General features: G+C 38.6%; 1 protein-coding gene across 5 annotated transcripts in view; it reads right to left on the bottom strand.

Annotated features, from left to right (window-relative positions):
- ttbk1a (tau tubulin kinase 1a) overlaps window positions 1–18,087 on the bottom strand; it is a 55,219-nt gene that overhangs the window by 2,537 nt on the left and 34,595 nt on the right. For all 5 annotated transcript variants that reach the window (XM_007574032.2, XM_016661769.1, XM_007574031.2 and 2 more), the window contains one exon: window positions 300–1,762. In XM_007574032.2, coding sequence (XP_007574094.1) covers window positions 300–1,762 — 1,463 coding nt within the window. The remainder of the gene's footprint in view (window positions 1–299; window positions 1,763–18,087) is intronic.

Raw genomic sequence — 18,087 nt, 5'->3', positions numbered from 1 at the left:
TGGGCACACTGGGCAGGCCCCTTAAAATTTCTGCAGGAATTTTCTAGTTTTATTATACTCTATTATTTTTATGTGTCAGTGCGCTGGTGCAGTTTCAACCTGTTTTTATATAAATAAACCTGTTTGCGGCAGGAACAGTCAAACCTTAAATTTTTTTAAAAACTAGTTTAAAAACCCAGGTTTTTAATTATTATAGTTAATATTTATTACATTTTTAAGCTATTGTGTGTTGTTTTTATCATTATGTACATAATTACCTTTAGCTAAAAGGTGCCATATATAAATAAAAACAGGCTTACCCATTGATGACAGATGAAGCTCCTTTTGTATTTTTGGCATCTGGTAAAGAGAGCGGAGAAGCAGCAGCAGCAGCAGCGGCGCCCCCTGGTGGTCTTTTTATGGGGGGGACAGGTCGAGGGATTTTGCTCCTGCAGTCTTTGGAGCCTTGCTCTTCAGTCGGTTTGAGACGTGAACTCCTCCTGGACTCATCCGAGACATGCACGTCCTCCTCCGACCCCGTCGTGGATAAAGTCTCCGACGCCCTCCAGCGCTCGTCGTCCCCCGATGACAGCGATGAAGACGTGCCGGACAGCATCCTCCTCCTCATCCAGCGGCCATGTTGCTTCTGAACCAGCAGGCGCGCCAGGTCCAGCTGCCGGGCGCGCTGCTGGAGCCGAAATCGGGCCGAGAGGGAGGAGGACTGCTCTGAGCCCGAGTCCTCTTCAGAGATTAGGATTGGGATTCTGCTCCGGATTCTGGGCTTGGCGCTCACCAACGGTTCTGACCCAGCAGGGTGGAGCTTTACAGCTTCCTCGCTGGACGATAGCTGCTTCTTCGCTTCTTGGGACGGATCTTTACGATCGTAAACCGGTGAGGTGCCTTTAGAGGAGGAGTCCATGGACATGGGAAAGACGGCTGACGGGCCGTTTTCGGTTTTTGGTTGCTTAGCCTCTGTACTGGTTTGGTCCGGCACACTCTCCCCTCCGGTCTCTTTCAACAATGATGCAACTTCCTGCTCCTGGCTGTCAACGTCTGCAGCCGATTCCCTCGTGGCGGTTAAGACTTCCCGGTCACTCTCCTTCGCAGAGTGACCGTTGGACGACATGACGTTGAGGTGTGACGTCTCTGCGATGTGAATGAAAGTGCGCTCGACTTTGGTAAAGGGCGGTGACCCAGGAGCGATGGGAGTGGAAGGTCTCAGTTCTGAGCGGAGGGCCGGTGACAGGCGGCCCGTCTCGGACAGTTCAGGCTGAATCCCCTCCCCGGTCAGTAAGCGGTCATTACGAGAATTTAGAGCATTTGGCGTGGCCAGTTCCCCCTCCAGGACAGCTTCCCCGCCACAGGGAGACTTGCGAGTGTCTCCGGGCGAGAACAGAACCAGAGTTTTGGATGCGTCCTCCAGATCCGGGTCTGCATCAGCAGCCGAAGCGTGCTCCCTCGGGCCCCTCTGGTCCTCCGCCATCAGTGTTGAAGGTGCAGCATCCTGGCTGCGCTCGGTGCTTTTCTGACTCGCCTCGCTGTTGGACTCGCTCTTTGTGACGTCGTCGTCTTTCGGCCCAGGAGGTTCTGGTACCTCTTCGTCGGGCGTGGCGAAGCTCCTGCGCTGAGGCAGTGTACCGGTCAGCATGACGGTGAGAAAGTCGGCCCTCTTGGCTTGCAGCTGAGGAAGGATGTGGAAGTGCTCCATCTCATCACCCTGAGCTTTTGTTCGATAGTCTGGAGATGACGGAGACGGGATGTTCTGCTCCGTGGGCGACAAGACCTGCAAAAAGGACAAAACAATATTTTATTACATAATATATGAGTAAACCGTGCATTGGCTGCTCCGGTGCAGGAAATACGGCGGCCATCTTGGAGCGGTCGTCCCTCCTACTTTGCTCAACCAAAACAGCAGAAGATGCCTCAGCACTGAGGAACATTGTTGTTCGGATCGATGGACTATTGATGTGAGGGCTCCACAAACACATTTCAGAAGTTAGATGGACATATTATTGTGTATATTTTGTGATTAGAAAACACATAATGCTTTTATTCAGTCTGGTGTAATTGTTTTCAAGGAGTTCCAGTAACTGATTGATTGATGGCAGATGTTTTGTAGTTTTAAAAGAGACATGACATCCTTCCTTCAGCCGGACTAAAGCCGCTGAGGAGTGAGCAGATTTCCAAGTCAAGTCAATATAATTCTTTATTGTGAATAAAAACATATTTTGTTAAAACTGTCATTGGAGACAAGTAATCTGATAAATAAATAATGTTCTTCCACTTCCTCCCAGTGCTACTTTAGCAATTTGCAAAAATGCAACACTTTCCGGTCAAAAACAACCAATCAGGATGCGTTCACACTGCAGTCTGAAGAGACCCAATTCCGATTTTTTTGACGTAATGCCACCTGTATCCGATCTTTTCATGGCAGTGTGAACAGCACAGGTCGGATTCTTTTTGAATGTGACCCATATCCGATACGTATCCAATTCAAATGCGACCTAACGTCCAGGTCGCCTTCATCCGAACTGAACGTCACTGATTCTCAACAAATCTCACTATTCTGCGTCCTGATAAGCGCAAGTGGGAAGAAAAACAACAACCATGACGGATTATATGAGGATTAAGTTGTTAATATGCTGCTCCGGCCGGACAACAACTTATAATATGCAAGCTAAGCTCCACCGTTAGCCTCCATGTTTACTTCCGCACTGAGCACTTCTTCTTTTCATGGTGGTTGGCAGAACACTGAGAACGCTGACGCTATTGCGCCCTCTAGTGCGCATGTGGGACACTTTCAGGTCGTCTGGCCGTTTACACTGCAGAGCGCATACAGGTCGCATTTACTGGCAGTGTGAACGGCCCCGGCAAAAAAATCTGAATTTCTTTTAAAATATGATTCCAGTTTAACTTCACAGCAACAAAAAAATTAAACAATGTGCCGAAAAATTAAGAATAAAAATCTGACTCCAACCAATCCATTTGCCACAGAACCATTTTATTTTCATTTTGGTTGTACACAAGCTTTTTCAAGATTGTCTAGATTACATACATTGATATAAAAGGCACAAAAAATGCATTGCAGAGCTTATCTTTAGCACAAAGTCTAATATCAGGTGATTTTCAAGTGTTTCCCCTCATAAAGATTCATCATACAGCCTGTACATTATATATATACTAAACCCCGCTACCTGTCATGCTATTAGAGTTTAACTGCAAACCTAATTACTGCCTACATTTCTGTATATATTTACACCGTTTATTGTTTGGGTTTTAAAAAAGTTTAAAATACATGCTTTACCTGTAAATTATACAAGCAGTACTGTACAATAATATTGTGATAGAAAACAAATGCTTATACATGTTTTATACAACGGAAAGACACTCACGGATCATCACACCAAACAGACACGGAAAGCTCTTCACTTTTCTTCTCCTCCACAAAGAAACTCGACTTTTATTGCAAAAACATTGACGGGTCGTTGAGCAGTTTTATAAAATCCTTTCATTTTATTTTTTATTGTCCGTTCAGTCACATGAAAAGTCGCCTTCAAGGCTCTTTTAGCACGTCAACGTAGCCCCATCGAGACCAGAAGATCTTTCACAGTAGAAACGACTTCCTAAAGTATTTAAATGCAATTTTTTAATAAATAAGAGGAACAATTCAGCGTGAAGTGAAGAGATTTTGTTTGGACTTGCAAAATCAGTGAACGGGACAAAATAAATCAAGTGAGGAACGGGTGCACAATCCTAAAGACAAGAGAGGTTTCTCTCCCTACGGTCGATATTTATACAACGACTCTCCATCAAGTCTAAAAAACATTTATTCAAGTATGCAATAAAACATTTAGATTTCATTTCTATAAATTATGTGAGTATTTATGCTAGTTTTATGGTTTGGTTGGAGATTCAAAAAACAGATTTATTTACATCCCAAAACAGTTCGGTAAATTTTGATTGACTGAAAAAGACATTTTCAGTACATAAACGTGTTCATAGTTCATAAATAAGTACTGAAATCCTGGATTTCTTTATGCAATTAAAACATTTATTTTTATCTGACAAATGCTGCTATATGAGCAAAAACATTTAGTTTATCGTAACATCAAAATTAAACTCAAATTTTAAAGCCCTTTTTCAACTTTAGCAGTGTTATACTTTATCTAGGCCTGTCACAATAAATAAATTGATTAGTTGCATGATAACTTAAAACTAGTTCAATAATTATGCATGATTTGTCGTTTTTCTCTTTCTATCAAAAACTGGATGACAAAAAGTCTTCAGTTTGGTGCTTTGGTCTCAACCAGCACTTGTTTTTAAGGACAATTTTGTTTACAGAGACTTCATAATTAATTTTATTTGTTGTTTCTGTTGTTTATTTTGGATATTTAAAATGTCTTCCAATTCCAGTGTTAAATGTTCACTAAAAATTTAAAGTTTTTTCATCTTAGAGAATGTGTTCTTGCATTATTAAGCCTTTTCCGTTGTATTGCCTGAAAATTGTCTCAACAATATTATCGTTTATCGCAAAAACGTCTGAACAACAACAACGTAAGAATGACGTCTGGGACAATTTATTATCCAGTAAAATTTGTTATTGAGAGGCCTAACTTCATCACACTGGCAATTTTCTATATTTTTGTTTTTGCTATACTTTAATTTTAATGACAGATCATTTATGCAATAGCTAGCCACTTCATTTTACAATAAGGAACAGTTTAGAAAAACAAATTTTGTTTTTCTCTCGTATTTTCAAGACATTGAGAAGTTTACCAGTTAGTTAAGAGAACTTTTAGTTTTTTTTTTTATTATTTTGACCACAATAAATATAACAGTGGAGTATAAAAGGTGTGACAAAAGTTCAGTGTTGGACCAAAATGGCTACTCCCACCAGCTCTGGGCTCAGCAGTTCTGATCCGTGAGTATCTCCTCAAGTAGTAGCTATTTACAAAAACAATAAAAAAGTAAAATAAAGTATCACAGACATCTTGCGACCAGAGGCTAATGTTCACTGTGTTTGTGTTGTCATTACAGTACAGTGCTGATTGTAGTCATTTTACAGTCAGAAGAGTGTGACGCACAAACACATGCAAAGAGTGGTGACAGTCAGCGGTCAGTCATTTCATAAGAAAAACTGTCAGAAATGCAGCCTATCGCCTTTTTTTATTTTTTAAATTCATCTTGGTGTCGTCAGCAGGTCAAGCACACAGCGAGGCTCCTCCGGCCCGTTAGTGCGTCAGTGCGGCACTGCTTTAAATACGATACAGGATAAGCGTTAATCGGTGACAATCTTAGCACAGTAAATCAATAAATCAGCTAGCAAACAAAACTAGATTCTGAGTTAGTAGCTAGTCCACTTTGTACATTCTCCAAGAGGTTGTACTATAAAATTATGCAAAGTATAAAACAGGCAGGGCATCCTGAACTCAGCGTGAAGCAGCAGGAAAACAACATCAGGCGATCTCCTCACCAAACCGCTGCTGCTGTGAGCATCAATAGACGAAAAAAGCCTTTAATACAATTAACAAGCAAGAGGTGCATATTTAGCTAATGTAGCCCTTTTAACACGTCGAGAAAGCAACAGTTTGGCTTTCATTGCACAAAGTAAAGATCCAACTCTGTCTCAGGAAGTCATGTTTTCAAGTCACGTTGTAGGATCACCTAAAATGACACCAACAATGGCAAACCAAAGGCTGCTGCTTTGGAAGAAGAAGACACGATAAGACAAGATAAAACATCTGCTCCCTTCAGAAAGATCTGTTGTTGCAACATGATGCCACAGTTTAAAGGAAACAAACTGCTCTGCGTTTGTTTCAGTAAAGCAGCCAAATCTAAGGTTACACAGGATGATCTGCTGCTGCAGAGTGAAAAATTAAATAAGCTAAAATAATCGTGCTTATTTGTAACAAAATCAACCAAGTGGATTGAATCTTATTGGAAAGTGATGACAGTTTTGGGGGGATGTCACAATCCAATCTCAGGTGTTCGGCTCCATGAAACAATCAGAGTATTTTTAAATCATCAGTACTGGAGTTCCTGATCAATACCTGTTGTTGGAGTAGTTTCTGATTTTAACTCAGCCACTCCTTCAGCAAGCTGTGCAGCTCCAAGTTTCATTACAATTTTTAAAATGTGTTACTTATTTTATTGCTTTACTGCAGACTCATTGCTTTGTTCACAGTGAAACAGAGGCTGTAATGGCTGTTGCGGTTTCCTCCAACTCCAAACAGTTCATCTCCCAGATAGTTATCTGCAGTGGTCGGCACACTTCCTATAAATTTTTTACTTTGCGTTTTTGCTAACCCTAAATTAATTTTCCCAATTAAATTCTTAAACGCTAATTTGATTGGTTGTTTTGTTAACTTTCAGTTGAATAAAGCATACTATTATGTTAAAGTTGTGGCTAAGAATGATTTATGTAGCCATGCTCTTATTTTGAAGTGGGTGAAGACTGTTTCCTCTCGCCCTCCTATGGTAAACTAGCCAATATCAGAAACAGAATTAGCAATATTCAAGTCAAAAAACTGTGAAACCAGAGGGAAAAGTCTGTTGCAAATAATCATTTTATGAAGCACAACTATTCAGGTAAGTGTGGGATAACAAACTTGATCTTGTTTAAGGAGATACTCTATGTTGTAACACATGTTGTGGGTATCAACATGGCTGAATTAACGCTGTGGGATTAGCTTCTGCTAAATACCGTGATGGTGTAGCGCTTTGACATTGTTAAAGCTAATGTTTATAATTTTTGCTTTAGGGTTAGTGCAGTTAACTTTTAAGTTAGTTTTACCTGCCAGCTGGAAATGAAACGCTCATCTTTCAGTTTCAAGAGCTTCAAAGCGCCAAGTTTCCAAAGCAAAACAGCAACAGGTTCAGAAAGTTTTATTACCCTTAATTAACTTGGACTACACCGAAACATGTTGATAGATGAGCCATTACTGAGTCATATCAAAACAGAAGAAACATGCTAGCGTAGCCTAGCACTGTGGAAAACTGCTCACCAAGGAGCAAGACGTGTTTCCTTTTTTGGATGTGTCCAACCAGCAAAAACTCCTATAAAACACTATTGTTGAGTGATTAATTAAGACACAGTCACAATACTAATGTAAACCATGTAATACGGGTGAAATGTAGTGTTTTATTTTTACAAACTCATACAAGGCATTGATTTTAATGAAGGACTGGAGTGGGAGACACTGTTCGAAAAGGTCTAAATATCCCAGTTGATAAATCTCAACATGGTTCATCTGATAAAAAAGGTTTGTCAGAATTAATTCACAGCAGCGAAATGTTTCATATCAGTTTGAAAGGGGGAAATGAGCAGCAACTGATTACCCAAAACATTTCTCTTGAACTCATTTTGAGGGAGAGTTCATCCAGACTTCAGGTCTGAGTAAACGCATTCCCACAAAAAAAATTATGAATGGGTAAAATGACAACTAAATATAAGATATATAATATTTATATGTGGGATATTAGCTTTGATAATGCCACACATATAACTTATTGCATCTGCTAATTGCAGTTATATAGTGAGCCCGTCTGCCCCAACCTGATCCCCGAGTCTAGCCTACTGTGATAAAGTGCAAGAGTAATGTTAGAAAACTGTGATGAAAAAGGAAGCACAATGGAAGAAAGAAGATATAATCTAAAGAAAATTATTAGAGCTACTCAAAACTCACCTTTAAATACATTTTAAGATACAGCAAACCACTGCATACTATTTACAAAGCAGGTAAACCTCCTTCAGATCAGTCGGAAATAGAAAAACATAAACCACTGGTACTAATAAACGCCCTCTGCAGGTAAATACCAAAACATTTACAGCAACTCCAACATGAAACTCTAACTGCATTTTTACTGATGCCTGAAACTGTGTCATCTGGAAGACTTGGATTTAACTCAAATGCAACAGAAAAATGTGACTTGATGGAAATTTAAGAAATGGGTAGGAAATGAAGCAGCGAGCCTAGCGTTGCTTTTACTCCTGTTGGTTTCTGTGTTGACAACTTCATAACTTCTGAAATGACCTGACATCTGGCTGCTGGGCTAACTGCTCCTAAACGTGATGATAGTGATCATCTGTTCATAAAGGTCAACACTTCTGCTCAACTTTCCACGTCTCCAGTCCAAGTTTCTGGTTCTGTCCGGTCAGACTTCAACACAACTCATCCAACGCGTTTAAACACCAACAGACGCAACACGGCGTTCTTGACGTGCGTTCCTCTTGACCGACGCCACAACTTCACAATCATTCAGAACAAATGCATCCACCCTGTCACAAAACCTCAAAACTCGTCTGTCTCTCAAATAAATGCTACATTCTGTCTCCAATCAGATCTTTTTTTATATTATCTTTGTAAATATCACACTTGTTGAAAAAAACCCACTCAAATAAGCTTTGAAATTTGGAGTAAAAGAAATACTGACATTCCCTTGCCGTGCCAGTAGGTGGTGCTATGGGTGACATTACTAACATGAATTCAAGGAAAATGTGTCAGAAAAGAAAAAGAGGCCGCTATCTCAGATTTCTAAAACTTCCAGTTGTAAAGACGATGCATTACAAACAGCTATAATAACATTTTTAATTTTGTCTGTTTGGCAAAATATCTAATTGAGTTTAGGGCCAATTTCTTTAAACTATTATAAATATACTTCTTTGTGTTCGCACTGCAGCAGCTGGCGGACCACGATTTTATTTCCCCAACTACTTCTGAAGTATTTAGTGAACGAAACACCAGTGCAACATCTACAGTGATTGGCTGAACCCTCTACTAAAAACCAACAGGATAAAAAAGGAGATATAGTTGAACATTAGCAACAATTCTTTCACAGTAGAAAGGACTTCTAAAATATCTATCACAGGATATCTGAAACTTTCTACTGCAGGACGTTCAGTAGGATCGTTGGCTAAGACTCCAACGGCCTGCAGAAGAAAGAAAGGCTCCTTAAACAGAGGTTTACACATTAAAATGTCAGCAAGCCTTTGGAAAAACACACACCTCAAATGACAGACCTAACAATCAAAGTGTCAGAAAAAGGAAACTCTATCACGTCATCTGTGTATCTAAAGTAAAAAACAAACAGCACCAGCCTCCGATACGCAGCCCCTTCCGACCGCGAAGGTCATGTAAAACAAACAGCTCATAAAAATACGCATTCACGTCATTCACACAGACACAGCGGGCTGTAAGTTCGCCGTTTGGATCCATACAGCCTGCTGTCACAGCAACGTAAACATTTCAATTTAAAAGAATTCAAATATATGTGAATCACAAAACAAACTAGTCATTATTTGATCAACAACTGCAACGGTAAATTTTAGTACTTGTATTCATTTTCTAAATTGTTTTTGCAAAAAGTATGAGATTTTGTTGTGTTATGTTTTAGACCACAGGTGTCAAAGTCAAGGCCCGGGGGCCAAATCTGGCCCGAAGTAGCTTTTTAAGGGGCCCTCTAGACTCCAACTTACATCAATAAGTCCCTCCAGTTTTCCACAAAACCTCAAAATTCACACAAAATCAACTGTTTGTCACTGTTTGATTTTACTGCAAATCTTCTCAAAATTGGTCAGAACCATTGAGTTTAAGTGACTTCTGCCACAGCCTCACTTGATGTGAAGTTACAGTCCGTAACTATACAGATACGGCGAGTAATAAAAAATAAAGTTTAACATCAGATGTTAGCGCAAATATTTCCAAATAATCACTACAGAATTTGTGATTTTGATTGCAAAAAAACACTTAATCACAAAACCCTGGAGGAACAGCAGATTTTTAACAGTTTAATTGGTTTAAGAACATTCAGGGTTTTGAAATGGCCAAAATGACAATGAGTTTGACATCCTGGTTTCAGACTATTCATTGGTTTGGACTTTATATTTATTCTTGTTGTGGAGTTACTGAAGTTAGGAGATGCTTTTATTTAGAACATATATTATTTCTTTAGTACATTTTTAAACTGCATTTAATGCCAGTGTGTAATAATTAGTTGTTTAAAGAATGCCAAGATTTTGTTTAGTTGCTTTATTTGACATTTCTGTTCTGCTTTACTTTCAGTTTCTGTCTAAGATTACTGTAAATCACCTCCTACACCTTCAGACAGACGTTTTCCAAACAGTTCACTGCTTTCACACACAACATTTAATGAGGCAGGAATCAGGACGAGACACTTGGATCACTGGGTTTTGTGCAGGTAAAGACATGATGTGAAGCAGCAGCAGCAGCAGCAGCAGCGTATTGCTCTGTGAGCGGGATGTCGAGACTCCAAAAGTCTTCGTGCAAAAGCCTGATCGCTGGGACGACCTGCATACCTCTACGATCGCTCCTCTGTTTTAGGCAAAAAATGATGACGGAATAAAAAATAAAAAAAAAATAAAAAATGCGCAAAAAACTGTAAAGCTTAACAGTCTCTTAGCAGCTCCACTCGGTTTCAAACTCCTCTTCTTCACAAAACGGGAAGTCTTGAGTTTCACATTGTTTCCACCAGCCTGCCAGGTCGGTGGCGAGCGCAACTTGGGCGATGCTGAGTGGCTCCTGGAGTTTATTGCATGAAAAATATTCTCAATATTCCTCCTTCTTTTTCTTCTTGAATAGAAAAAAAAACAGTTTCTAGAGCTACGTCTGTGTAGATGTATGAATCTGTGTGTTTATTAACACAGCTGTACCGCTGCGTGTTGGTGATATGGCTTGTATGACCTTCCAGTGTGCTGCGATTTTGTTGGTTTATGTGCACATTCATATCTGTGTAAGATGTTACCAGAGCTGGCCAGGTGGTATCTACGCAAAAAAACAAAAAACTAATTTTTCTTGCTAGCCAAATGCTCTACATTTTTCATACATTCCCTACTCTTGGCATGGGCTGGTCACTGGTACGAAAATACATCAAGGTTTTAGAAAGTTACAGTCTTAAACCTGCTAACATTTCCTGTCACTCCTTTATAAAATCTTATCTTCCCTTTAATGCCAGAGAAAGTGCCAAAGTAGAGTTTTCCAAGGCTGTGTGGAGCGCAGCGTAAGATGTTTTTCTTGCTTAAAAGAAAAACAAATTCAGTTGTTTGGTTTGATTTCAGGCTGGGAAATGCAGTCAGGATGTAAAATCTGAAGGACAAACCAGCTAATATCAGCTGCTGGTTATACTTATGTTAGTCTATAATGAGGAGAAAAGCAAATATGTATGATATTCTACTCAATTAGCACTAAAAACTGCTGCTAAATTTAGTTGGAGGTTATTCTACATGAGTCTGCGAATCCAAAATAAACAAGCATCTGTTGATGATCAGTACATCTCAAAAATGTAGCGGTGGTATCATTTGTTTTCTGTTTGAAATTAAGTAGTTTGATGTAGTATTTTAATAATCAGAATCTCATTCTGGTTCAGAACATTAATTAGTGTGGTGGTGAGATTAAAGACAACTAAACACAAAAACACTATTATTTTGGACCATTGTCTTGTAAATTAGTGTATTTTGGGAGTTTTTTTTTCTTTTACATTTTCTTTCTGCTTCCCTTACAAACGTATTTGCATGAGAAGTCACTTTAAATGATGAAGCACCTAAAAGTGGCAAAGTTCAGCCCAGGCCCAAAATCTTCTCTGACCACTCCTGCATCTCTGTGTTTGTGTGCTCTGTTCGTCTCTGAACCTATGGCTGTACACATCTGTGTTTGTTAAATGTATTTATATATATATATATATATGTGTGTGTGTGTGTGTGTGTTTTGAGTCCTTTTCTCAGTCCTCTCAGCTATTGTTGTTCTTGTTCATGAGCCTGGCTAGCATCTGTTGCAGCTGCGACCTCGACACGTTCAGAACCGAGTGCCGGCTCCGCGGGCTGCCAGGCATCGGCAGAGTGCCGGCGTGCCGGCGCCGGGCCGAGGCGGTGGCGGACGTGGCGTGAGCGGGGCTGCTCTCGGCTGAGCGGCTCCTCTGGATGAAGCTGCCACCGGCGTGGGGGTACTGCTCCGTCTCCAGGGTGGAGGAGGAGAAGACGTAGGAGGCCAGCCTCCTCAGCTGATTGGGCCGCGCTTGGTGTCTGTCCTCCTCCAACTGCAAACAGACCAATCAGACAGAGGGAGGAAGAGGAGGTTAAAGAGTGGAAATTGACTCTTTTCATATTAAAAACATTTATTAAACAGGTTGTTTCTGTCTCCTCCCCCTCCCTGACAGACATTAGACATGAGAGAGCAGGTGGATGCTTTCACATATCTAAAGCCTGCAGCTGATTGGTCAAAGGTCATGTGGGGAGGAGCCTGGGGAGAGAAGCTGAGGGGATGTTGGTGTAACTCTGGCTCTATCTAAGGCTACTTTTCATAACTACTAGTTAGAAGCTAAAGAAAACTCCTAACAGGGGGCGTTTAAGCGTTTTAGCTGTGATTAGTCAGACTAGCATCCGAAGAAAAAAAAGTTCAGAAAAACATTTCTCCCACAAAGAAGCACGCTAAAGGAACAAAAAGTCACCAGCACAAGCATTGCACACACTGTCTCACTAATCTACGTCAGCCTGAGCCTCGACAGGTTTCGGCTTTTTCGTTCTGAAGGAAAAGTTACCACTGAAGATGCAAACAAATCAGGGAACTTAAAAGAGAGATGGAGTCATCAAGCACACAAAACAGACACACAACGAAGGGAAGAGGGGGAAATAAAACTAAAAAAAAAAACATGTCTGAACAGAAGAAAAAGGAAGAACAGAAACGGAGTGAGAAAACAGAGGTACAGGACTAGTCCTAAACTGTGCTTACCCCGAAACATCACTTTATTTCTTCTTGTGTTGATCCCAATGGCCCCCTCGCTCTTTTCTTTGTCTCCTCAGGTGAGTCAAACTTGACATACTGTGTACTTTTAAAGCGATAAGTTGGGGGCAAAGGCATCAGTAGTTATGTAGAAGGGGGTAAAGAATTGGAGAGGAGGAACAAAGAAAAAATAAAAAATAAACTGTGGTCCTCGATGGTTGGTGGCAGACGAGCTTGGTTATGATCTAGTGTGACAGTTGGCCAAACAAAAAACAAAACGAAAAAAGAAAAAAATGAAGCAGAGCTTGCTAACGGATCTGTGCACACATTTTCATTTTCACACTGGGATAAAACATCCAGCCTTCAAACAGCAGCCACCGAGTATGGAGGACCAGATGTGTCAATAATTAACTGAAAAAGCCCATGATGAATGGAGTCAAATGGTGACATAAATTTACAAGTGAAATTAAATGATTAAAATGGATAAAGAAACAAGAAATCACCACACCCATGAGGAAAATCCTGCAGAAGGAAAATAAAATGGAAACACAATGTGAAATCCAGGTAAAGGTCAAAGAGTAACTGGTGACACGCATTCCTCTTTCCTCCGATACAAACTCTCCAAATAGAGCGTCACACGAAAATCAAATTCAGAAAAATGCAGAAAGAAAAAGAGGAATATTCAATAAATTATTAGAATATGTACTCAGATAAAGTATTTTTTTATTCAGAATAAGTCTGAAAATAAAATGTAAAATTTAAGACAATATTAGACATACTTTCATATAATTGTATTAAAAATATTTTTATTAATCTAATATATTTTAATCTTAAATATGTTTTCATGAGCTGTAAGCACAAAATTAACAGAAATAAAGGCTTGAAAACCATCTGTAATAATTTACGTGATGTTTCACTCAGTGAACCGATTTATTTTAATTAATTAACTTTTCAGTTTATAGAATATGACTATAAACATTAAAATCCATTTTTCTCTGGAGTTTAAACCCAGTTTGCATCCAGCTGATCTGAGTTTGTTTCTAGAAAACGATAATGAAGCCGGAGGAACGCAGCAGGCAGGCGAGTCAGGGCTGGTTTAGGTTATAAAGGAATATCTTAAACGCTACACAGAGTAAATAAAAGGAATATGAAACTTCCTCACAAACCCACCAAGCCATGGCCGTCCACTTAAAGCTGGGGTGTACAAACTTTTGGGGCCAAATCTGTCAAGTCAAAAGGACTTTAGAGGCAAAAAATGTCATATCTATAATGAACTTATGCTGTAATTTATTTTTACTCACTTGATAATGTAAATGTTTAATTAAACAAATCAAGTAGTCAGATTTTTTTGTTGGACAGAGATGTGTAAACTGTTGTAGAGCCCAAACTTAAAGGGTTTTTCAGATTTGCCCAATTAAAGAAAATATTTGTCAAGTGTTTATTGACAAAAATTGCAAAAATTGAGTCAGTTTGGGGAAAAACAAAGCAAGATTTTGATCAATCTATGTCTGTATATTTAAAGATGGATACTTACAAAATGGATACCAATTAAAAGCTCCCACCTAAATGAAACACCTGTGCTGGGGGGCTAAATTTGTGTTATTCTTGAATTGCAGTCGGAGGCCGTCTAAAATAGGTTTAGGGGCCACAAATGGTCCTCGTTCCACCCTTTGGACATCCCTGACATAAACTGAGAGGCCAGGCAAAGTGAGCATTAATCAGAGAAGCAGCCAAGAGGCGCCTGATCACACACTAATTGACATTACATATTAATTGCATGTATTATGCATGCATAATACATGCAATTATTTGCATCTCTAGTCTCAATGGCAGGTTGATAACAAAAAGAAAAAGCAACCTCAGACTATTGCACAACATATTGGAGAAAAAGGGGTGATTAAACAGCAGTTTCCAATTTATATACTATAATGGTCCATTAATTTTCACTTTATGTTGATAAAATGAATCGAGTTAGCATATTGGCACTAAAATACAGTTAAGCTACGCTAAGCTAAACAGGGTAATTGAGTGGCTAGGAAAATTAGCCTGTGCACTAACCTGCTGTAACAAACAACAAACAAATCTACTGCATATTTTCCACATGCTAAACAGATCCATTTGTTTTCGTTTGGGTAAATAAATATTCAAATTTTGGCCCATTATAACCAAAGAAAGCAGTTAATTTAGATTAAATTGTAATTTTAGTGCCTCGGTCTGGAACTCCTAACAACGACAACAAAAAAATCTACATATGCTAATTTTTTCACATCCAATTAAAATAATATTGAGACTCTGGTAACAGTTAAACATTTATTTGTACAATCCACTGGCAGCAGCATTCTACGACCTAATTATTAAAACCGATTCATAAAATGAGCTCATGTTTTATGTTCTGTTTATTAACTCAATTAGCAACATTTAAGGAAGTTAAAATAATTCACTGAGATGTGCTTTTTTTAGACTAAACACAGCAAGAGTCTGCTCAAACTGTAAACAATGGTTCTTTGGTTTTTAACATTTTTTAGTGCAAAATGTGCAAATTTATTCTTTTTGTAGACTTTGGTCACCATTTTGTGGTTGAAGCGTTGACAATTATTCCCTCTGGTTTTGGATGCTGTGCAGCTGGAAGGATTTGTGGTGTTAATTTTTTACCTTTGTTGTTATGATGGGTAATTGTGAAAACAAGGTCATATATTACATCTGCAAGCATCTAAAGAGCCCAAATAATATCTGAACTATGACCTCTGATCCCGGAGGATTTGAAACGAAGGCGTCATGGATGCAGAGCAGAGAGGAGGACGTTTAAATCATAATGGGCGACATCATTTCCCCGATTCTAACGTCTCTACCTGGTTTTCTAAACAAACGGCCAGTCAGAGATTTAAGGAGAAGTGGCAAAAGCAACTGAGATGGATTAGCAGTGCTTGATAACAACTGATGGTGGCATCCAGGCACATATCCATGGAATATTGTCTCTGGTGTTCAGAAATTGAGCTTTTAGCAAATCATTGCAGTTAAACATCAACAGTCTTCAGTCAGAGGCCTCTACAGATTGGTTGCAGGACTGACTGCTACCAGAGATCCACAGTGACTGTTTGAGGATACTTGGCTAACATAAGTTACACTGACATTTAATTTAATTTTGGGAAAAATAAAAATATTTTTCAATTTAAAATGAATGTTTCGTTCAGTTCGTCATGAAGATCCAACCAAACCAACATGTCTTTATTTGAAACATTCAAAACAGTCTGCCTAACAACCTGCTCTCTTTTTACTTAATAAATCTCCATTTAAAAAATAAATTAAATAAAATCCCTAAACTTTGTGTATGCATTAATTGTGATCTGTTCTAGGTACAAATCTTTGTTTTAATTGAAGGTTTCATGTAACGATATGTTGCATCACCGTGAGAGGAACAATTTCATCATTACAGAATAATTAAAACCGCAATTATAATTATGATTTCACATTCATCCCTACAACCAATAAAACACTCCAGCTAAAAAAAAAACAATGGTTACATTTAACACAATAAGCCACTCAGATCACACAGACACACACTTACTTCCTCCCACTCAGTCAGATAGTGTTTTCATCCAGAATGACGTTAAATGTACGATACGGAGCAGGTTTCATGTCACAGTATGTTTCCATGCTTTCACTGACAGAACTACACTGTAAAACATTTGAGCCACATTTAGTTGTGTCTACTGTCTTCTACTCTTCAAGCCAAATAAATTTAGTGACTTTTAGATTGTGAACCTAAATTTGTGAGTTTTTAAAAGATAAATTTACAACAATAAGTTGTGTTAACCTCCATGAGTTGAATAAAGTAGATGTTTTAGGGCAGGGTTTAATTTTAATTTCCCAGAATGCTCAGGGGCATGTTTTGTATCCTGTGTTGCACCGTGAGTGAAATGGAAGTGCGTGACATCGATCTAACTTCTGTGTTTTAAGGCAAATGTTAATTTTTATTTCCTTTTCACACTAAATGTTTCTGAGCAGAATTAATTGTGCTGTTTAACAAAATTCATTATCAGATCAGAAATTTTGTTCAAACAGGAAATTAAGTTATTCAAAAGTAAAATAAATAGTAATTTTAACTTGATATTATGAGTAAAGTAGTAGAGAAATGTGACTCTTAACTAGAAGAGGAAGTATTTTTTTGTCTTACATATTGTGAAATAAATATTTGGATTAAATTGCAGCTTTAAGTTAAAACTCAATTCAAGATCAATGAAATTTAAAAACGTTTAAACAACTTGTCTCTTGTTGTTAAATCAACTTTATGAACTTTAATTTCTGAGTTAAAACCAATAAAATTTTCTTGTGACTTAAATTACATTTTCCAGGCAGCAGGTGGACTTTTGTTTTCAGTTAAACCACCTTCAAATGTTTTACAGTGTTCCAACATCATGTGTGAATAATTTCAGAAAACACAGCAGAGCATCGCCAGCATCCACAAGCTTCATCACCGAGTCCAAGACGTGAATCACAAGACTCTTAGACATGAACCAGCCGCACCAATCAGGTTAGCATTTATGCTCATTATGCAAACAGAAAATGCACAAATAATTCTACTGAGTGGATTAACACTAGTTCACAACATCCTGCCTTTCCTTGCATCTGAGTTTTATCATGAGAGAGACATTTTGAGAGACATTTTATACCAACATGAAGGCGCATTCTTGGGGTAGCAACGTCCAAACTGAGAGCAAAACGCTAAAGAAACGCTCTTCCAACTGTTAAAATACTCCAAGGTAGAAATACAGCAGCAATTATTCACACCCCTTGCAGATTTGGGCCTAAATAAACTTTGATTTAACATTTTTTGCATTTTCCTTCTGACTTGAACCTGATAGAAAATCTGTGGAGGGAGCTAGAGATCTGGGTGATTCAACTTCAGAGATTCGCAGCTCATTACCAAGCATATATGTCAGAATACCAGTGGAAACATTCAAGAAGCTGGTCACCAATTATAATAAAATCCAGTTTTTCAGAGACAGTGTTTCTCAGAAATTAAGAACAAATTGTGAAAAAGGTCAAGAATAATAAATGGAAACAAATCCTGTTGGTTTTCAGCTTTTCCCTGATTTAAGGCTAGCAATGAACAACACCAACTTTTACTAATTTATAAATATGCCTGTCCAAAACTAAAAGCTTCATTTGAAAGATTTGTGATTAGAAGATAATAAGCGAGCAAAAATAATAACCATAAAACTCTTTGGAAATATAGTAACTTTCTGAAATCTCCAATAATTACCTGCTGTTGCTTAAAAGAAGGGTGCACCAACTGGAGTTTTGCAGATCATCTCTTCTTTTTGTTTAATGTAAAGATACCATTTTTTGTTTTTAAGAACTTTAGTTTAAAAAGATG

The sequence above is a fragment of the Poecilia formosa genome, unplaced genomic scaffold (genome assembly GCF_000485575.1).
Source record: "Poecilia formosa unplaced genomic scaffold, Poecilia_formosa-5.1.2 Scaffold342, whole genome shotgun sequence".
Lineage (NCBI taxonomy): Eukaryota > Metazoa > Chordata > Actinopteri > Cyprinodontiformes > Poeciliidae > Poecilia > Poecilia formosa.
This window is presented reverse-complemented; position numbering and strand designations above follow the sequence as displayed.